The 21403-nt window shown below is 44.0% G+C and overlaps 2 protein-coding genes and 1 long non-coding RNA gene across 3 annotated transcripts; all 3 read right to left on the bottom strand.

Moving 5' to 3' along the window:
• Positions 1 to 309: 309 nt before the first annotated feature.
• LOC131737499 (zinc finger protein 189-like) lies at positions 310 to 9475 on the bottom strand. Its single transcript, XM_059026791.1, has 2 exons — positions 9347 to 9475; positions 310 to 3686 (listed from the first exon to the last, which is right to left on the bottom strand). The coding sequence occupies exon 2, from the start codon at positions 3649 to 3651 to the stop codon at positions 2782 to 2784; it is 870 nt and encodes a 289-aa protein (XP_058882774.1). The 5' UTR covers positions 3652 to 3686; positions 9347 to 9475; the 3' UTR covers positions 310 to 2781.
• Positions 9476 to 13151: 3676 nt separating this feature from the next.
• On the bottom strand, positions 13152 to 20422 carry LOC131696704 (zona pellucida sperm-binding protein 2-like). The gene is made up of 5 exons (XM_059027858.1): positions 20418 to 20422; positions 20142 to 20330; positions 19913 to 20054; positions 19567 to 19654; positions 13152 to 13213 (listed from the first exon to the last, which is right to left on the bottom strand). The coding sequence occupies exons 1-5, from the start codon at positions 20420 to 20422 to the stop codon at positions 13152 to 13154; spliced, it is 486 nt and encodes a 161-aa protein (XP_058883841.1).
• LOC117972585 (uncharacterized) lies at positions 20422 to 21403 on the bottom strand. Its single transcript, XR_009329135.1, has 3 exons — positions 21309 to 21403; positions 20610 to 20662; positions 20422 to 20534 (listed from the first exon to the last, which is right to left on the bottom strand). It is a non-coding gene; the product is annotated as an uncharacterized LOC117972585 (long non-coding RNA).

Below are 21403 nucleotides of genomic sequence, written 5' to 3'. Positions count from 1 at the left end.
GAATAAAACTCAGAAATCACATCTCTTCCCTACGATCACTTCAAGCTGACACTTCAAGCTGACATGGTTTCACGTTTTTATTTTAAAATCAATAGCAGAGTGATTTCCATGTCTTTGTATGCTGTCTGCTCCTCTTGTTTACAGGGCTCTAAGCACTAATATGAGCAGTGATGGATGCTGCCAATCACAGGCACCTGTAGTGTGACTCATTAGCTGTGCAGCCAATCAGAGAAGACTGAACTGCTCTATCAGTGTACAGAGAGTAAAGAGAGGTTCACATTGAAAATCACAGTTCATAGGGGACTGAAATCAATCAATCAATCAATCAATCTTTATTTTATATAGCACCTTACATAGTGGACCACCATCACAAAGTGCTTTACAAGATGCAGTAACAGCAAGCAAATCCATAATACTTTAAATACAGAGAAATGCATAATGCATGATACAGTAAAAAAACAATGCATAATACATGAAATACAGTACAAAAAAGCATAATACATTAAATACATTGAAAAATGCATAATACATGATATATTAGCAACAACACATCAGCTAATAGCAGATATCAGGCTTAAAGAGCATGGAAAGCAAGAGAGAACAGGTGGGTCTTCAGAGTTGATTTAAAGCACCAAAGCTGGGAAAGAGTTCCAAAGAGTCTGAGCCATGAAGCTAAACAAGCGTTCTCCAAGTGTGGTGTACAGCTTGCGGGCAGGGTCATAGAGGGACAGCAAGTTGAGGAGGTACTCAGGACCTGTGTGATGAAGGGCATTGCAGGTGAGCAGGAGAGTTTTGAAAGTAATCCTGAACTTTACAGGTAGCCAGTGCAGCTGGGCAAGACGAGGGGTGATGTGTTCATGTTTTTTACATCTGGTAAGGATCCTGGCAGCGGCATTCTGAACTAGCTGCAGTTAGCTTATGGTGTGTGCTGGGAGAGCACCATAGAGAGAGTTGCAGTAGTCAAGTCAAGAGGAGACAAATGCATGACAAAGTATCTCCGCATTCAGGAGGGAAAGGTAGAGACAGGCTTTGGAGATGTTTCATAGATGGTAGAAGGAAGATTTGACCACGGAGGAGATGTGAGCATCAAATGAGAGGTTACTGTCAAGAAGCACACCAAGGCTTCGTACAGTGGGGGAAGGCAGCAGCAGACAGTTTCCGAGGTTCAGGGCAGCTATATTGAGATTCTTAAGTTGGGTTTTATATCCTACTAGAAGGAGTTCAGATTTGCTAGTGTTCAGCTGAAGAAAATTGGCAGACATCCAGGCCTCAATGTCTTGAATGCAAGCCGAGAGCCGCACCATGGCAAAGGGGCTTCCAGGGTCGAGTTTTAAGTAGAGCTGGGTGTCGTCAGCATAGGAGTGAAACATGAGGCTGTGTTGGCAGATGAGGTGACCCAAGAGAAGCATGTAGATATTGAAGAGACGAGGCCCAAGAGCAGATCCTTGGGGGACACCAGCATAGACAACAGACTGCAATGGTCCGGATAGGTAAGAGGACATCCAGGAGAGACAGGTTCCAGAGATCCCAGCATACTTCTGAAGGCGGTCAAGAAGAATGCAATGATCTATGCAGAAAGCAGCTGTTAGGACAAGGAGGACAAGTACAGAGGGAGCACCAGCATCGGCATTAAGTATTCAGTATTTGCATAGTGGCAAGTGTGCCTAGTTTTGCATTGGAAGTAACAGCAGTAATTATGCAACACCTATATTACGTCTACAGACAATAGTGCAAATAGTGACCCGAGTGACAGTGAGAGCAATGAAAGTATCTTGTTCTATGATTGTGTTTACACTGGCAGAGTGGTTTTCATACAAAGCATGATAGCTGCAGTCCAGCACAGACACATTGTTTCCTTGTGTAATGTTCTTCTAGGCAGTCTTGGTAGAGCGGTTGTCCTGTGATTAGATATGACAACATTCATGTCATTACTGATGTCATTTATGACATCATATCTGATGTGACGCATAGGCATAATAGGGGCGAGTTAAGGTTCCGTGCCTGAATGTCACATTTCTTGACACTTGTGATTTTCAACTGCAACCTTAAATTTATTTTAACAAATATATCATGTTTTTTTTAATATAAAAGATGATCTAATTTTTCTAACCTGGCTTTTTGTATGTTTGGGAGATTCTGCGATTAAGGATCTCTGCTCAACAGCATCAGGCTTTTATTTTTTCTTTTTCATTTCTCCCATCTAGTTTTTTTGTGTCGTTTTCATTATACATCATGAGTTGGACCGGATATGACCAAGACAAAAAATAAGATATTAATTTAATCCATCCATTATCATTAACCGCTTATTCCTTTACAGGGTTGCCAGAGCCTAACCTGGCATACACAGGGCGCAAGGCGAACATGGGGAGAACATGCAAACTCAACACAGACAGTACCCTAGGCCGGATTGGAAACCCAGGACCCTGGCGCTGTGAGGCAGCAGCGCTCACCACTACTCCACCGTGCTGTGCCTATATTAATTTAAGTCAATGGTAATTAGTAATACAATAAGTACTGTGTTGACTCGCTTTGTTTCCTTAAAGAAAAAACAAACATGTTGATTTTGTATCAATAGTGTGTCCTGGAATATTGTGATTACATACTGGAGTTCGTATATGCTTGTGAAGTCTGTGAGGGAAACATTGATTGGTTGTGCTAACAGTCACTTCAGGCTCACATTTTAGGGTCCCCTACTTATTGTCCCATAATTCGAGCACTGCCACACACTCAAACAAGCAGGGTGGAGAGGTGAGGGACTGGGAGGGAGTCAGGGAGGCTGGCTCAAGTGTGAATTCGCTGGTGTGTTTTAAGGACTCCTAACCGTCTGAAGCTCTTCCAGCATTCAGTACAGTGATACGGCTTCTCTCCAGTGTGAATTCGCTGGTGTCGTTTTAGATTGCCTAACTGACTAAAGCTCTTTCCACATTCAGTACACTTATATGGCTTCTCTCCCGTGTGAATGCGCTGGTGTGCCTTTAGGTTTCCTGACAGACTGAAGCTCTTTCCACATTCATTACAGTGATACAGCTTCTCTTCAGTGTGAATTAGCTGGTGTGTTTGTAGACTTACTAACCGACTGAAGCTCTTCTCACATTCAGTACATTGATATGATATCTCTGGCCGGGATATGCTTTCTGAATCCTTAAAAAAGTCAATAGACTCCTCGTCAATGTAGACAGGCTGCAGTTCAGTCTCCTCTTCTTTAATGTGGACAGGATCCAGTTCAGTCTCCTCTTCTTTAATGTGGACAGACTCCAGTTCAGTCTCTTCTTCTTTAATGTGGACAGGCTCCAGTTCAGTCTCTTCCTCTTTAATGTGGACAGGCTCCAGTTCAGTCTCCTCTTCTTCCATATGGACAGGCTCCAGTTCAGTCTCCTCTTCTTTAACGTGGACAGGCTCCAGTTCAGTCTCTTCTTCTTTAATGTGGACAGGCTCCAGTTCAATCTCTTCTTTAATGTGAACAGGCTCCAGTTCAGTCTCTTCTTTAATGTGGACAGGCTCCAGTTCAGTCTCCTCCTCTTTAATGTGGACAGGCTCCAGTTCAGTTTCCTCTTCTTTAATGTGGACAGGATCCAGTTCAGGCATCTCCTGTTTAATGCAGACAGGTACCAATTCCTGAACCTCCTCCTGTTTAATGTAAACAGACTCCATCTTTGTTCATTGGCTTTCACCAAGATAAGGCAGTCCTGAAAACAGAAAATGAAATGAAGTATTACGATCTGTTCTCTATTGGTGTGTTTACACTTACAACTTAGACCTGGACTGGCTTAGGTTCGATCAGATTCAATGATTCTTATAATTTGAGCCCTCGTTTACACTTGAGCAAAGTCCTAGACTGGCTTTGACCCCATATGCACACGCATATCCCCTGAACTGCAGTGCATGCCCGATGACATCATATCAACCACCCCTTGTGTGAAGACATTTCTCCTCCCAGAACACAGAGGGCGGAAGTGTTTAAATCAACAGCAAGCCTGTCATTTGTGTCACTTGTGTGTTTCTACTCCAAGGTGGTCATTCTGTGCCAATTAAGATTTCATTCTGTCATCAGAAATGGAGTGGAGCATTGAAAATGTGCAAATCAGACGTTTCAATAAACAGGTGTTATTGTCTACATTTACACATCAGGCTGACAACTCTTCTTACATGGAAATGTAAACAATAACTCCCATGTATTTTCTTACCCATGACAAGTATTCCATGCACGCAGAGAAAGCAGGCAGGTGGCAGAGCGTTCAGCTTCAGAGCCCCACAGTTGTGGAATGATCTGCATGATATGGAAGGGAGGCACCATCTCTTGCTGCTTTTAAATTCAGGATTAAAGTTTTTTTTATATATATATAATTTAGTATATGTATTTTAAAAGGAAACATTTCAGCATCCTATGTTATTGCTTATTTGTATTTATGTATTTTACACTGCTGATTTGTATACCTGCTTTTTAAAGTAATTTATTAAATGACTTGTTTAGCTGCTTCACTGCGTGTCATTTAAATGACTTGTTTAGCTGCTTCACTGCGTGTCATTTAAATGACTTGTTTAGCTGCTTCACTGCGTGTCATTTAAATGACTTGTTTAGCTGCTTCACTGCGTGTCATTTAAGGGGGGATTTTATCATCTTGTATTTTACTGTTTCTCAAAATTGTTTTGTATGTTATTAATTGTTTTTTTAATTTTTATCTTTAAAGCACTTTGAGGTGATTTATTTTGAAAGGCGCTATATAAGAAATGAAGATTGATTGATTGACTGATTGACTGCAGACAGGTTACCAGATTTCAACAGCGAAAAACAGGACTTTTAATTGAAACTTCAGCAAATCTGAACCAGCTAACATAACTGTGCATAATAACACAATGATGATTTTAAATTAAACAGTGTGTGTGTATATTATATATTAGAAGGACGTGATTGCGGTGTTACAGGCAAGAGCGGCTGTCAGCCTTGTTTAAACTCCATTTTGAGGGAGATGTTTTCAAAACGGATCAGGACAGCATTTCATATGCTCTGTCTCCATGTGATGGAGAAATGTTTTGTCCAAGTTTAGTGACTTACATTTTTTTACAACACCATGTTATGGATTTGCAGTATCTGACTGATCATTGATGTTCTGAACCCTCCTTCCGTGTGAACTGTGACACACAATACACAGTCACAATACACAGTATAGCTGTGAATACACCAGGAGAGCTGCATCTGAACAGCAAAGGAAAGGCAGAGCTTAGTGTTTCTATTTGTTTTGTGTCTGATTTACCCTGGCATTCTGTTTTCATGTTGAAATCCCAAGTTAAGGGAGTTACCGTATCTGGGAGATCCTGTTGTTCATGATTATTAGGCGGTTATCTTCTTTATATTAAGTGATGAAATGGTTGAATCGATTGTACAGTCAGCGCTGCCTAATCGAGATCCTGATAATCAGGATTGCTGCTTCAATGGGATCCTGATAATCAGGACTGCTGCTTCAATGGGATCCTGATAGTCGGGATTGCTGCTTCAATGGGATCCTGATACTCAGGATTGCTGCTTCAATGGGATCCTGATAATCAGGACTCATATTTTAAATTATGTATTTAATATTTAGTCATAATATGATTTCATTTTGTTTCTTTTCATTAAGAATCTAAGCAGTGTGTCTCAGGTCATCTCAGCTGCCTCTTGTTTAATTGGCACAGCCTCTTATTTCGTGATATTTTCACTTCTCCCGAGGAGACGTCCCAATAAAGCAGCGCAGACTGTATGGAAATGTGCCCTTCTCCTCCTGATGACACCATGAAAATCAATGTACATTTTAAACAAGGTACACAAATATAAATACATTGAGGAATATATTCATGTTGTTAGTAATACCCAATCAGAGAACTAGCCTAATATAAACAGAATTCAAGTATTCATGTTTTTAAAAACTGTTAAAAATGTAACAGCCTAATAATAATAGCTTGTTTTATGTATGATAAGTCTATGTGTAATGTATCTAAAATGTGGTCCATAAGCGCAGTCTATGTTACATGCAGGGTTCGGAGCTGTCTGTGTTACATGCAGGGTGCAGTGTGTCTGTGTTACATGCAGGGTGCAGTGTGTCTGTGTTACATGCAAGGTGCAGTCTATCTGTGTTACATGCAGGGTGCTGTGTGTCTGTGTTACATGCAGGGTGTAGAGCTGTCTGTGTTACATGCAGGGTGCAGTGTGTCTGTGTTACATGCAGGGTGCAGTCTGTCTGTGTTACATGCAGGGTGCAGAGCTGTCTGTGTTACATGCAGGGTGCAGAGCTGTCTGTGTTACATGCAGGGTGCAGAGCTGTCTGTTACATGCAGGGTGCAGTGTGTCTGTGTTACATGCAGGGTGCAGAGCTGTCTGTGTTACATGCAGGGTGCAGAGCTGTCTGTGTTACATGCAGGGTGCAGTGTGTCTGTGTTACATGCAGGGTGCAGTGTGTCTGTGTTACATGCAGGGTGCAGTGTGTCTGTGTTACATGCAGGGTGCAGTGTGTCTGTTACATGCAGGGTGCAGTGTGTCTGTGTTACATGCAGGGTGCAGAGCTGTCTGTGTTACATGCAGGGTGCAGAGCTGTCTGTGTTACATGCAGGGTGCAGAGCTGTCTGTGTTACATGCAGGGTGCAGAGCTGTCTGTGTTACATGCAGGGTGCAGAGCTGTCTGTGTTACATGCAGGGTGCAGTCTGTCTGTGTTACATGCAGGGTGCAGTCTGTCTGTGTTACATGCAGGGTGCAGTCTGTCTGTGTTACATGCAGGGTGTAGAGCTGTCTGTTACATGCAGGGTGCAGTGTGTCTGTGTTACATGCAGGGTGCAGAGCTGTCTGTGTTACATGCAGGATGCAGTGTGTCTGTGTTACATGCAGGGTGCAGTCTGTCTGTGTTACATGCAGGGTGCAGAGCTGTCTGTGTTACATGCAGGGTGCAGAGCTGTCTGTGTTACATGCAGGGTGCAGAGCTGTCTGTGTTACATGCAGGGTGCAGAGCTGTCTGTGTTACATGCAGGGTGCAGTGTGTCTGCGTTACATGCAGGGTGCAGTGTGTCTGTGTTACATGCAGGGTGCAGAGCTGTCTGTGTTACATGCAGGGTGCAGAGCTGTCTGTGTTACATGCAGGGTGCAGTCTGTCTGTGTTACATGCAGGGTGCAGTGTGTCTGTGTTACATGCAGGGTGCAGTCTGTCTGTGTTACATGCAGGGTGTAGAGCTGTCTGTTACATGCAGGGTGCAGTCTGTCTGTGTTACATGCAGTGTGTCTGCGTTACATGCAGGGTGCAGTGTGTCTGTGTTACATGCAGGGTGCAGTCTGTCTGTGTTACATGCAGGGTGCAGAGCTGTCTGTGTTACATGCAGGGTGCAGAGCTGTCTGTGTTACATGCAGGGTGCAGAGCTGTCTGTGTTACATGCAGGGTGCAGTCTGTCTGTGTTACATGCAGGGTGCAGAGCTGTCTGTGTTACATGCAGGGTGCAGAGCTGTCTGTGTTACATGCAGGGTGCAGTGTGTCTGTGTTACATGCAGGGTGCAGTGTGTCTGTGTTACATGCAGGGTGCAGAGCTGTCTGTGTTACATGCAGGGTGCAGAGCTGTCTGTGTTACATGCAGGGTGCAGAGCTGTCTGTGTTACATGCAGGGTGCAGAGCTGTCTGTGTTTGATGGCTATAGAGATTGTAATGTTACAGAAGCCACTTGCATTAGAGTCCAATGGAAATGACACACACCGGATGTTTTTTAAATGGTCAATATCTTGGCTTGCTTTACTTGAAATGTAAGTGAAATCTGAGATAAAGACTGAATTGAATATTTGGGTATTACATATATAGGGTGACCACATTTTCAAAGCTCGAAGCTGGGACACATTGTAAACTAATTGAGAAGAGCATTAAAAAAACTAAACCATTAAAAATGGGCTATTCAGTGTTTATTTAAATAGCCATCCTCTCACTCTTGGTATTTTGTTAAGCAGCTAGCTAATTTCAGTGAAGTCCTGGGTGTATCATTTGTGGCTGATTGTGTTACATAAGCATTGCTACTTCTGTATTGAGTATTATTATTATTATTATTATTATTATTATTATTATTATTATACAGTCTGTAGATGGATGTTAAAATGCACAGATTAACCAGTCAGCAGATTGAGGCAACAAACAAGTGAGTGGAGACATGGAGTTGCTGTTTGATGTCACTTCAGTGTTGAGCATGTTGTTGGATTTGAAGCAGTTGAATATGATAGCACCCATCCTGCTCCTGAAGCGGCTCCAGCAATTGGATTTGGCTCTGAAGGCAAACAGTTTGTCTGGAGCCTGATCTATATAATATTCCTTCATGTATTTCATGTTTTTAACATTTAGTCATTAGGAATTTACATCACAGCATGTAGAATTTCCTAGCATGAACTGATAAAGAAATGCCGCTTTACATTATTGCTGCCATATACGATTATTAATACTCACTTCCGATTTCTCATTGTAAACAAAAACTAAATCTTACCCCTGCCAACCGACACAGACCTTTACTGCGATATTATGATAAACATTATAGATTTAAAGCGATAGAAAAAATGCAAACCATTATTTATTTATTATTTTGGGTTTGCCACGAACATAAGTTAGAAGGGCTCAGTTTGTATACATACACATTGAAATATTCCAGTTCACTGCATACTGCTCAATCCTTTTTTTGAACACATTACAATCCATAGTAATATAGAGTTAATATAAATATGTCGACAGTAATATGGGTTACTCATAATGTCAGTGTTAATAAGATCTGTTGATGTCTCACACCATGTTTTTAAAATGCTCACGTGTTTAAATGGTAAAAGATGATTTTTATTTTCTGGTCAGATTGCAATAGAAACAAAAATAATTGTTTTGATCTGAAATAAATACACCCGAGGTTTAACTTTTAAATTATGATCGTGTTATGCACAGTTATGCACATTGCGATCGTATAAGAAAGCAGCGGTCATTGTGTCGTGATCTACCACGCCGATGCACGTACAGTACAGGACACCAGACTGTTTAGCAGAATGCAGTTCACGTACCGAGTTACAAACGGGACGGCGCTGCACAGAGCGGTACAAACTGTGCGATTAAATCTCTTGACTACAGACGGGCCGCCGATAGTCATCTCTGATTAACCCAACATGAATATAAATACAATCCGAACTCAGTCTGTTTCAAAGAGCACTCAGAGTGTCGGCTCCGGAGATTCTGCGAGCAGGTTTAATATGAATATGCCTGTGTCTGCTTGAGTCTCGCATCAAACTCGCCGTCCTCTATATAATATAAACACATTACACCCCCCGTACCACACACGGGGTTTCCAGCGGGTGCAGTGAATTCAGTTCCAATAACTCACCGCTCTCTTTCTTTCTCTATCTTCTTTTCCTTCTGTTTTCTCCAAGCAGCTCAAAGTTCTGTGAAGCTAGCAACAATAAGAGTTCTGTGAAGCTAGCAACAATAAGCAACAATAAGATGATTACTTCCGGTTTTCAAAACGGCTCAGCGCAGGCAAGGTATCAAAATAAAAGTCCCGTATCCAACACCAAAATACAGTTTATATACATATAGAAAGTGGGGTGAAATGTACTGTAGACACACTGGGGTACAGAAAATAAAGTTACTTACTTAAGATTTACGTCACTGTAATAGCAACACTACTTTTTATGTCAGGTGTCTAATTAAAACAGCCGTTTTCCCTTCATTTTCGGGTGCTGGGCACACTCAAGACCCACTCCTGACAAAACTAAAGATTGTGCATCTATGAAAGCGGGGTGAAATGTAATGTAGACACACTGGGGGTACAGAAAATAAAGTTACTTACTTAAGATTTACGTCACTGTAATAGCAACAATACTTTTTATGTCAGGTGTCTAATTAAAACAGCCGTTTTCCATTCATTTTCGGGTGCTGGGCACACTCAAGACCCACTCCTGACAAAACTAAAGATTGTGCATCTATGAAAGTGGGGTGAAATGTAATGTAGACACACTGGGGGTACAGAAAATAAAGTTACTTACTTAAGATTTACGTCACTTTAATAGCAACAATACGTTTTATGTCAGGAGTCTATAATACCAGAAGCTAGAACTCGGGTGCGTATCAGTGTCAATGCGATCATAGTCGGTTGATTCCTGTGTTGCTGTACTGTTTTTAAAACTTGGTACAGCTATAAAAGAGTTTAACTCAACAACATCAAATGCCCAGGAAAGCGATTTTTCTATTTTATCTTCTACCTCTGTTTGTACACCTCTACTTATTTTTGAAGAGCTTAATTCTTTAACTAGATTGTGACCGTTTAATTTGATTGCAATCATGAATATTACTTTTAATATTTACTTATGTGCTGTCAGTTTTAAAGGGTACTCTTTTTGTTTCCCTGTAAAAGTAAAACCTGTATGTGCTGCATTTACTTGTAACTGACATGTCTGTAAACTACAGACAAAACCAAATGAGTCCGAGCTGCTATCTGTGTTTAAGGGAATACCTAAGCAATCAAAATGGTACCACTGGTTACAAATGTCACAAGCTAGCATTGGCCTTTTACTTTTATTGGGTGATTTACAAACACAAAATATATAAAAAAAAATTAACACTGGTTCTGTGACCCACTCATCACTACCAAAGTCTTTTTAATAATTTTTTCTTTTACCTTTTTGGTTTCTTTGACATTTCTCTTCAGTTTCTTCATAAAATAAAACATTTGTATCAATTTCGACATGTACTAGTGTACTAACATTGTCTACATTATTTTCTGATTTTAAAATATTCACCTCCTCTACAAGTATGTGTATGTTTCTGTTTTCTTCCCATATTCTAGACAGCAGTACCTGACTTCTTCTGCAAGCTGCAGGTCGTGTGTGTGGCCAATTCATAGATTTTGCTACTAATTGCCAAAATTCCTTGTTATTTATGCCTATATCAGTAGTTTCCTTTATGTAATGTTTTGCATTTGCTATTTGTTAGTAATCCAAATTATTTTTCTTCCCTTTACATTTCTTATGTTTAATACCACTGCCTCCTTTTAGTTTCAGACAGTCTAGAACAAAAATTATTAATAGAATTATAATTAATAGAATTATAGTTTGTTTTACCATCTCCACAGCTTGCCTCACCTCTGCATCCTGCCTCACCTCTCCTTCCTACCTCACTTCCTCTCCATCCTGCCTCACCTCTGCCTCCTGCCTCACCTCCTCTCTGTGCTGCCTCACCTCTCCGTCCTGCCTCACCTCTGCATCCTGCCTCACCTCTCCTTCCTACCTCACTTCCTCTCCATCCTGCCTCACCTTCTCTGCCTCCTGCCTCACCTCCTCTCTGTGCTGCCTCACCTCCTCTCCGTCCTGCCTCACCTCTGCATCCTTCCTCACCTCTCCTTCCTACCTCACTTCCTCTCCATCCTGCCTCACCTTCTCTGCCTCCTGCCTCACCTCTCCTTGGCATCTTACCTGCTACTATCCCTTCACATCCACCTGCCTTTCTCTGAACTGTCACACTTATCTTTTTCTCCTTTCTCTTTCCCTTTTGCTGCTTTCCCTTCCTCTCCCCTCTCTCCTGCTTTGGCACCTCTCTCTGACCTGGTCTGTATGCCTTAGCAAGTTTTCTTCCAGGACAACCTTGTACTTTGCTTGATTCATGCCAAAGCTGCCCGATTCCAGCCTAGCTGAAGCACCCCCAGATCATCACAGATCCTCCACCACATTTCACAGTGGGTGCGAGACACTGTGGCTTGTAGGCCTCTCCAGGTCTCCGTCTAACCATTAGACGACCAGGTGTTGGGCAAAGCTGAAAATTGGACTCATCTGGGGGTGCTTCAGCAAGGCTGGAATCGGGCAGATTTGTCTTTGTGAAGGACACATGAATCAAGCCAAGTACAAGGTTGTCCTGGAAGAAAACTTGCTTCCTTCTGCTCTGACAATGTTCCCCAGCTCTGAGGATTGGTTTTTCCAGCAGGACAATGCTCCATGCCACACAGCCAGGTCAATCAAGGTGTGGATGGAGGACCACCAGATCAAGACCCTGTCATGGCCAGCCCAATCTCCAGACCTGAACCCCATTGAAAACCTCTGGAATGTGATCAAGAGGAAGATGGATGGTCACAAGCCATCAAACAAAGCCGAGCTGCTTGAATTTTTGTGCTAGGTGTGGCATAAAGTCACCCAACATCAATGTGAAAGACTGGTGGAGAGCATGCCAAGATGCATGAAAGCTCAGGGTTATTCCACCAAATATTGATTTCTGAACTCTTCCTAAGTTAAAACATTAGTATTGTGTTGTTTAAAAATGAATATGAACTTATTTTCTTTGCATTATTCGAGGTCTGACAACACTGCATCTTTTTTGTTATTTTGACCAGTTGTCATTTTCTGCAAATAAATGCTCTAAATGACAATATTTTTATTTGGAATTTGGCAGAAATGTTGTCAGTAGTTTATAGAATAAAACAAAAAAAAAAAGGGCACGGTGCAAGAGGAACAGAGTACCCTTAATTAAATGGCACAACAATTTATTCCGTAGGGTAGGTGGAAGTCGGTCATTTAGGAAGGGGGCAGAGCTACGGCACCCAAGCTCAATGACCCGGATGGTAAGCGGCGTGGCATCCGAGGACTGGAGGAGCGGATGCGCTCGTTAACCTCGGGGTCATGGGTGAGGGTATAAATAGGGGGCATGGCTTGAGTGATCTGTTCCTTTGTAGATGGTTAAGCAAATAAACCTAGAAGGAGCCCGTGAACTTGAAACTAAGAAACCGTGAGTGTTCGCTGTATTCGTCTGTCTTGTAACACTGTCTGTTTTGTGTTGTTTGTCGTTTAAGAGTACTAGCACAATCCGGAGCTGTAGCCGTCGGCCCGCATTAACCCGGACTTCAGCACTCACTTCTTTTCACCACAAGCACCTAATTCACGCACTGTAGAAACTGTGTCTGTGTTTGTGTTTTGTGTGGGTGAGGAAAAACTGGACTTTTTGGTTGCGGGTCAAACCCGTAGGATCTGTATAAACGGAGTGATACATGCCACTGTACCACTTCCAACAGTATTATTATTTACAGGTTGTTGACATAAGGCTCTGGACATTATAAACAATAATAAACACCCTTGCACCTGTACCATACGTTTCTGTGTGATTATTCCGCTCTGCACTGCACTCACCTGCACGTAGTTACCACTTTGTCACACGTGGTTGTCGGAAGAGGGATATGGATTACGCAGCACTGTCGGCGCTGCTGGAGCAGCTGGACAGCAGAAGGGAGGTGGAGGAGAGACGGAGAGAGGACAGGTACACCACACTGATCGAGAGGGTCGGGCTGGCGATACCTCCCACAGCGTCAGCAGAACGCAGCTTCATAGCGCCCAAGGCGAGGACGCACAGAATGACGACGGAAGATGACCTAGATGCATACCTGTTGGCATTTGAGCGGTTGGATACCACCGCGTCATGGCCCCGACAGTTCTGGGCAAACCAGCTGGGACCCTGCCTGATTGGGGAAGTGCAGGCAGCATACCAGGCGATGGGGGATGACGATGCCGCTCAATATGACCTGGTAAAACTGGCGCTGAAAAACAACTGTACAGATGGGTGAGGCCATTGTGATCGAGCAGTTTTGTCATGTGGTCGGCGCCGAGACCCAAGCGTGGATACGGCGCCACAACCCCGACACCCTGGAACAGGCAGTAAAACTCACCGAGGACTTCGAGGACTCCCTGGTATCCGCCCAGACTGGGCTACTCACCCTGCCACCTCAACGGAGCAGCCGAGCCCCAACTCCTCTCTCTGCTCCACCAACCCCACCACCAGGACCGGGTCAACGACCTCCTAGAGCGCCGACCCCAATGGGCGACCTTGCCTGCTCTTCATGGAGACCAAGGTTGGCCCCCAGCTGGGGTAGAGGTGCTACCCCTGCCCCGTTGCCATACCAGCAGCGGGACAGACCATTAAACACTGTACCCTCCTTTCCCCCTACCTGTTTTAGGTGCCACCAGCCGGGTCATCAGGCTAGGTCATGCTCATTTGCGATGGAGTGTGACGTGGCCGTATGCAATCTGGCATCTGAAGTGGGTAAGCGAGAGAAAAATGGTCGGGAGAGGCCTTGTATTATTAATGTGATTTGTTGAAATGTGAAAACCCATGCATTAGTGGACACAGGGTGTGGTCAGACCTTAATTAGAGCATCTCTCTTAGGCGGTATGGTGTGGCAGCCACAAGGTCAGGTGGCGATCTCCTGTATCCATGGAGACACGGTAACATACCCCACAGTAAAAGCATATTTATCGGTCGGTCCGATTGAACGTCACCTGGTAGTTGGGGTGGCGGAAAGGCAACCACATCCAGTTATTCTGGGTCGAGACTGGCCCAACTACAAAGATTTGGTGAAATTAAGGGCAGTCCCGGCCATACACGCAAATGTGGCAGAAAAAGCAGAAAGGGAAATGATTGGTAATGTTTTTCCCTTTCAAACGGAAATGTTCTCTCCTCTGTTCCGGCCGAGAAAAACAAACAAAGAGAGAAGGTTGCGGTAATGGGAGGGAGCATTAATGAGACAAGGCTGGGGCCTGGTGGGAGCCTGCTATAACGGTGAAAAACGTCAGTCAAAGGGGGTCGGAACACAGTGTGACTGAGAGGGCGAGGTTACTGGGCTATCAAGGGCAGATGTTACTCCCGCCCCGCTCAATATACCGGACATGTGGCACTCAAATGTGAACCTAGTGTGGGAGCAGAAAAATGACCCATCACTGGTGCACATTTGGGGACAGGTCCGGTCCATTGAAGGTAAGGATGTTGAAGGCGCTGGGGCACTAGTATTTCCACACTTCATTATCAAGGGGCAACTACTATATAGGGTAAACCTGGCCACGGGCACAGGACATCCTGTAACGCAATTATTGGTTCCCCCGTCTTGGCGACTGGAGGTCATGAGGCGGGCGCATGATATCCCTTTTGCAGGGCACCTCGGAGTTGACAAGACAAGGGAACGGATATTGGCTCGATTTTTTTGGCTAGGTCTTTATAAAGAAGTGTCGAAATATGTAGCCACATGCCCAGACTGCCAGCGAGTAGCGCCAGGTCGAGTGCGCCCCGCCCCTTTGGTCCCACTGCCGATTATTCCCACACCCTTTGAACGCATCGCAGTGGACATAGTCGGCCCTTTGCTACCTTCTGACTCTGGGTATACGCATATATTAGTAGTGGTAGATTACGCAACGCGATACCCGGAGGCAGTTCCATTGAGGTCCACTAGTGCTGCTGCGATAGCCAAAGAACTAGTGCAGATTATGGCAAGAGTAGGGATCCCCAACGAGATATTGACTGATCATGGAACTAATTTCTTGTCAAATACGCTACAGCAGGTATATAAACTACTAAAAATACGTCCCATCAGAACGTCGGTTTACCATCCACAGACGGACGGATTGGTGGAACGTTTCAATCAGACTCTAAAGGCGATGCTGAGACAATTTGTAAATCAAGAGCAAAAACATTGGGCATCACTTCTTCCCTACCTCCTTTTCGCAGTGAGAGAGGTGCCGCAGCGTTCGACAGGGTTCTCCCCCTTCGAGCTCGTGTATGGCGATCTGTTCAGAGAGGGGTGGGAGGAGCACAAAGGCTCGTCCCAAAATGTAGTGCAGCATGTGCTCCTACTTAGAGATCGCCTAGATTTTGGTCCAAGACAATCTCGTTTGGCCCAAGACAATCTCAGATCGGCTCAGCATCGACAACAGCAGCATTACAATCAAAATGCATTAATCCGAACCTTTCGGCCTGGAGACAAGGTAATGCTGCTACTTCCCTCATCAGAATCCAAACTATGTGCTAAATGGCAAGGGCCATATGAGGTGATTCGGGCTATAGGAAAGCCCGATCGCCGTCATAAAAAATAAATTTATCACATAAATTTATTAAAGCCCTGGCAGGCAAGAGAGGTTTTATTCATAGCCCCAGGCAATATAGAGGATGATTTGGGGCCCGAGATAGAACCCTCTGGCACAAAGAACATTTCGATGGGGGAACAATTACTTCCTGATCAGCAAGGTGAACTACGCATGTTAATTGAGGAATGTAGCGATGTTTTTTCTAACACGCCCGGTAGAACTAACCTTGCTGAATATGACATTATCTCTCCCCCAGATGTCACAGTGTGAGAGAGACCTTATCGGATCCCGGAAAGTCGACAGAGTGGCGTTCGGAAAGAGGTATGGGACATGCTCGAACTTGGGGTGATTGAGCCTTCCAGGAGCGAGTGGTGCAGTCCAATTGTGATAGTGGCCAAAAAGGACGACACCAACAGCTTCTGCGTTGATTTCCGCAAGGCAAACGCTATTGCCAAGTTTGATGCATATCCCATGCCCTGTTAAGCAGAGACTTTGCCAGGCCCCTGCTCTCATCACTCCAGACTTCACTAAGAGATTCATCCTCCACACCGATGCTTCGGATGTCGGTTTGGGTGCAGTCCTGTCCCAAATGGTAGGCGGAGTAGAACATCCTATTCTGTATATAAGTAAAAAAATGCTCCCTCGGGAGCGCAACTACTCTGTCGTTGAAAAAGAGTGTTTGGCCATCAAATGGGCTACTCACTCTTTGAGATACTACCTGCTGGGACAATCATTTGATCTCGTCACTGACCACGCCCCACTCAAGTGGTTAAGCACAATGAAGGACAGCAATGCCCGGATAACTCGGTGGTATCTGGCATTGCAGCCCTTCATGTACCACATGGTACACCGTGCAGGGAAAGACCACCAAAATGCGGATTATTTTTCCCGGGAGGGGGGAGTAATGGGAAAGGTAGATTCAGCCGAGTGTTCCTTCGGCTCCACTCTGAGCGGTGGGATATGTGACCGAGATCGAATGACTCTTGGTGTTAGATCTCCCTCTCGACCTGTGAGGGCACGGTGCAAGAGGAACAGAGTACCCTTAATTAAATGGCACGACAATTTATTCCGTAGTGTAGGTGGAAGTCGGTCATTTAGGAAGGGGGCAGAGCTACGGCACACAAGCTCATTGACCCGGACGGTAAGCGGCGTGGCATCCGAGGACTGGAGGAGCGGATGTGCTCGTTAACCTCGGGGTCATGGGTGAGGGTATAAATAGGGGGCATGGCTTGAGTGATCTGTTCCTTTGTAGATGGTTAAGCAAATAAACCTAGAAGGAGCCCGTGAACTTGAAACTAAGAAACCGTGAGTGTTCGCTGTATTCGTCTATCTTGTAACACTGTCTGTTTTGTGTTGTTTGTTGTTTAAGAGTACTAGCACAATCCGGAGCTGTAGCCGTCGGCCCGCATTAACCCGGACTTCAGCACTCACTTCTTTCACTCCAAGACTGTCTTTTCACCACAAGCACCTAATTCACGCACTGTAGAAACTGTGTCTGTGTTTGTGTTTTGTGTGGGTGAGGAAAAACTGGACTTTTTGGTTGCGGGTCAAACCCGTAGGATCTGTATAAACGGAGTGATACACGCCGCTGTACCACTTCCAACAGTATTATTATTTACAGGTTGTTGCCATAAGGCTCTGGACATTATAAATAATAATAAACACCCTTGCACCTGTACCATACGTTTCTGTGTGATTATTCCGCTCTGCAATGCACTTACCTGCACGTAGTTACCACTTTGCCACAAAGTTTTACCGGAAGTTGCTGTTGTTGCTTATTGTTGCTAGCGTCACACCGCTGCAGCTCAAACAATTAAACTTCCGGTTCCGACTGGTGCGCGGGGCTAAAGATTCACCCCATCGGGGAAACCAGTTTTTATAGTTGTTCAGTACCGGTTTGGTTAACCAATTCCTCGAGTAAAATAAAAGACTAGTTTGTACACACAGTATTAAGACTGAAAAGCTAAATTAATATCTTACTTGGAGCTCATACCAGGGATCACTTCCAGTAAAAGCCATATAAACCGCAGTGAAAAAAAAGAAAATAACTTGTATGCATAACAAGATATTAGGCCATATAAATCTACACTCTTTTTGTGATGGTAGAACAGGGTATATATAGGGAGTGTTGATAGTTTCACCCTAAACTTGCATACTGTATCAAGTCACAGCATGAAGGAATCTAATCAGCTGGCAGAGCTATGGCACCACAGACACACGACTACATAAACGGGCAAGGAGTTCTGGGAGTTGTAGTTTTTCATGTTTGCACTGTTATGCAACTTAACACTGTAAAGGCTGCATTACTATAATACATTTTTTTAGCTAAGGTGAGTAACACAAACTAGGTTTAGTACAAAAATGTAATAGATCAATGTATGTTTTATTTATGTGTGTTTGGATACTTAATATACTTGTTTTTGTGAACAAAATCACCCACAGAACTGTATAATAGTTTGTTTCTAGAATTGTAAACGTTGTATGTGTGTTTTAAAATATGCACACCTGTCAGTACTGAGCTTCTAAATAAGGGAGACTGCATGGGGAAGAACTCGTAAACAGGCCTTCACAGTTTTGGGATAGTTTAGGCTAGGGGTGTCAAACTCAACTCCTGGAGGGACGCAATGTCTTCCGGCTTTTCGTTCCACCCAAGCTCTCCATTACTTAATTGGTCTAATTATTTGATTAAATGGACACATTTAACACTTCTCTTCAGGCCTCAACATGTTTCATAGGTAGTGTACATTGAATCAAGTGCATTTTTAAAACCATCAACTGTAAAATTAAAATGTCAAATTGAACAAATAATTAGATTATGTTAATTGAGAGTTTAAATTGGAATGAAAACCAGAAGACCCTGCGGCCCTCGAGGATGGAGTTTGACACCCCTGGTTTAAGCTCTTCAATTCACACCCCAATACATTGTGGGAAGTGTAGTCCTGCTGTGAACAGTGCCCAAGAGGTGTAGAAAGTACCAGAATGCAGGGCTCCCGAGTGGCGCATCCAGTAAAGGCGCTCTGCGCGGAGTGCAGGATGTGCCCTATAGTCTGGAGATCGCTGGTTCGAATCCAGGCTATGTCACAGCTGACCGTGACTGGGAGTTCCTAGGGGGCGGCACACAATTGGCTGAGCGCTGCCCGGGTAGGGAGGGCTTAGGTCGGCAGGGGAATCCACGGCTCACCGCGCATCAGCGACCCCTGTGGCCGATAGGGCGCCTGTGGCTCTGCAGCGGAGCCGCCAGATCTGTGTTGTCCTCCGGCACTATAGGTCTGGTGGCATTGCTGTGGATCTGCAGTGCGAAAAATGACGGCTTGGCAGGAGCACGTTTCGGAGGACGCGTATTCCAGCCTCCGTTTCCCGAGTCGGCGGGGGGGTTGCGAGCGGTGAGCCGGGGATACAGATAATAATTGGGCATGCTGAAAAAATGGGGTGAAAAAATCGGGGACGACTAAATTTAAAAAAAAAAAAAAAAAAAAAAAAAAAAGAAAGTACCAGAATGCATTGCATTGCAAGTTCACATCATGCATATTACCACTTCTAGGCATAAAGCGAAGGGATCCAACTCTCTTCAGCTCAATTGGGCCAGAAGACACAAACACCTTTACTGCACCACCATCCATCCCTTTAGCACGGTGACCTACACAAGGAAATAGGAGTCTAGTAAACTGGACAAGAGAAACACATGCAAATTCCCCCCTCCCCCAGACAGAGCTCTTACCAAGCCTCTGTTTTCCTGGAATGCACCATCTGCTACAGAGGCTGTCTGATGGCCAGTCACATATGACAACACTGCAGTGGAAGTAAATCTGAAAGACAGTAACCTTGTCAAGCAAAACTAGCATCACTAGATCAGGCAGTACCATCATCCAATGAGGATTACTGAATTGAAAAACCTCTTTACACAAAAATATTGCATCATAGTAAGTATTTCTTGCAAAAGTTCAGTTACATGTTTTCATTCCAACTCTCACTAAAGATTTGAGGACAGTGACTATTTGCTGCTTGCAAAGCAATCCAAACCATGCATTGTGGTAAAAGATCCCCATACCAACACTCCACTTTACCTGTCCTTTCAGTGCATCCTGGCCGCTTGTGAAGGAAAACATTTTCACTTCAAACCTCTTCACATGGGAAGGGAACAGCACTTTTGCATTGCTGGAAACTGAGTGAAAGATGGTCAAGTAATCATCTGCAGAGTTCTCACAGCTACAAAGAGAAAACAGTCAAGAGCACATCATCTACAACTCCAATTCCTAGGTTTTGGAGCAGCAATCTCATATTCCAGCATCTTACCTGTCCACAACAACATCCCACTTGGGAGAGCTATTCCTGTCAGCAGAATAGGTTGCCCAGCAGTTCTCCAAAAACAATTCAGCCTGTGGACCCCTGCTGTACAGGAGCTCTACCTCAAAATACAAGGGTCTTCGCAAGTACTTCACAACAGGGTAATTCTGAGCTCCATAGAAGTCATTGAGGATGAATCTGCAGAGATGCAAGGGAGAATTTATAGGCGGAAACATACTATTAGAGCATCTATATTTCAATTTCCAAGTCATACCCAATGCAAGCCGCATGATGACCGCAAGGTCCCCCAAGCCAGGCTGGACTACAGGTGCAGGATTATTCTGGTACAAGAACTGTACTACCTTGGTGTCATTGACCAGATAGTGACAGGCAACTCTCAGCCTGGAAAGAGGAGATGGGGTTAGTAGAGTTTCAGGCTCAATCATAAAGAGACTCAATTTGTGATGCAATCCTTACCGGTAAGATGTGAACAGCACTTCATTCTCATAAATCAGGAGGTTGTTGTCAAACTGGAAGAGAAATCACAAAGGCTCAGGTTGCAATGAACTTGTGGATTTAGTATGGAGCTGCACAAAATTTAAAAATAATGAAAAGAAAGCTTTTGTTATGAATAGTTCAGTTTCATAATTGAAAAATACATTTTTTGTGACTATTCCTATTTGATCCAGTTAGTACGATACCAAGTCTGTCTACAGAAACTGCTGGACTAACTTAGTATTGTTTTAGTAACCTCTAGAGGGCAGCAGCAGTTATTCTGGGTTTGTTGCAGACACATTTGAATACACAGCTGGTGACTCTTGAGCTGCAATTGGTATTAACTCGTGTACTTGTTTAATCCCATCCTCCGTACTAACCACGGGATGATCCACAGTTAGGACGCTCCTTTCAGTTCATTGTGATTGACCCAAAAAGTCTATTGGCAGCACATGCAATACCATATCCAAGAGTCATGTGTCACAACACCTTTGTCAATTGGACAAGCAGTTCAATACAATGGTGGCATGTTCAGATGACAGGTGTCCACGATTCATGCAAGTAATTCAACCCTTTAAACACAGGTCACCATAGCTCCCCAGATTGATTCAAGGGTGCTGTGGCCACCCCTTGTCAACATGTTGAACCACCTCAAATATGATTAAGTGTGTCAATACTAACCCTTCTAGTTGTTCCACAGGAGTTGACATTGAAGTAAAAAACCGCATTGATAGCATCAGACTGAAGAGGCCGGCAACTCGGATCCCTTAGAGTTA

The sequence above is a fragment of the Acipenser ruthenus genome, chromosome 7 (genome assembly GCF_902713425.1).
Source record: "Acipenser ruthenus chromosome 7, fAciRut3.2 maternal haplotype, whole genome shotgun sequence".
Classification (NCBI taxonomy): Eukaryota; Metazoa; Chordata; class Actinopteri; order Acipenseriformes; family Acipenseridae; genus Acipenser; species Acipenser ruthenus.
This window is presented reverse-complemented; position numbering and strand designations above follow the sequence as displayed.

Coding starts and splice junctions, on each gene's coding strand:
- LOC131696704 (XM_059027858.1), bottom strand. Junction 19,655..19,912: donor AGGATGCACTGAAAGGACAG/GTAAAGTGGAGT, acceptor ACTGTCTTTCAG/ATTTACTTCCACTGCAGTGT. Junction 13,214..19,566: donor TCCAGGAAAACAGAGGCTTG/GTAAGAGCTCTG, acceptor TCTGCTGTCCAG/CTGCTCCAGCAGCGCCGACA.
- LOC131737499 (XM_059026791.1), bottom strand. CDS start 3,651: ATGGAGTCTGTTTACATTAAACAGGAGGAGGTTCAGGAATTGGTACCT.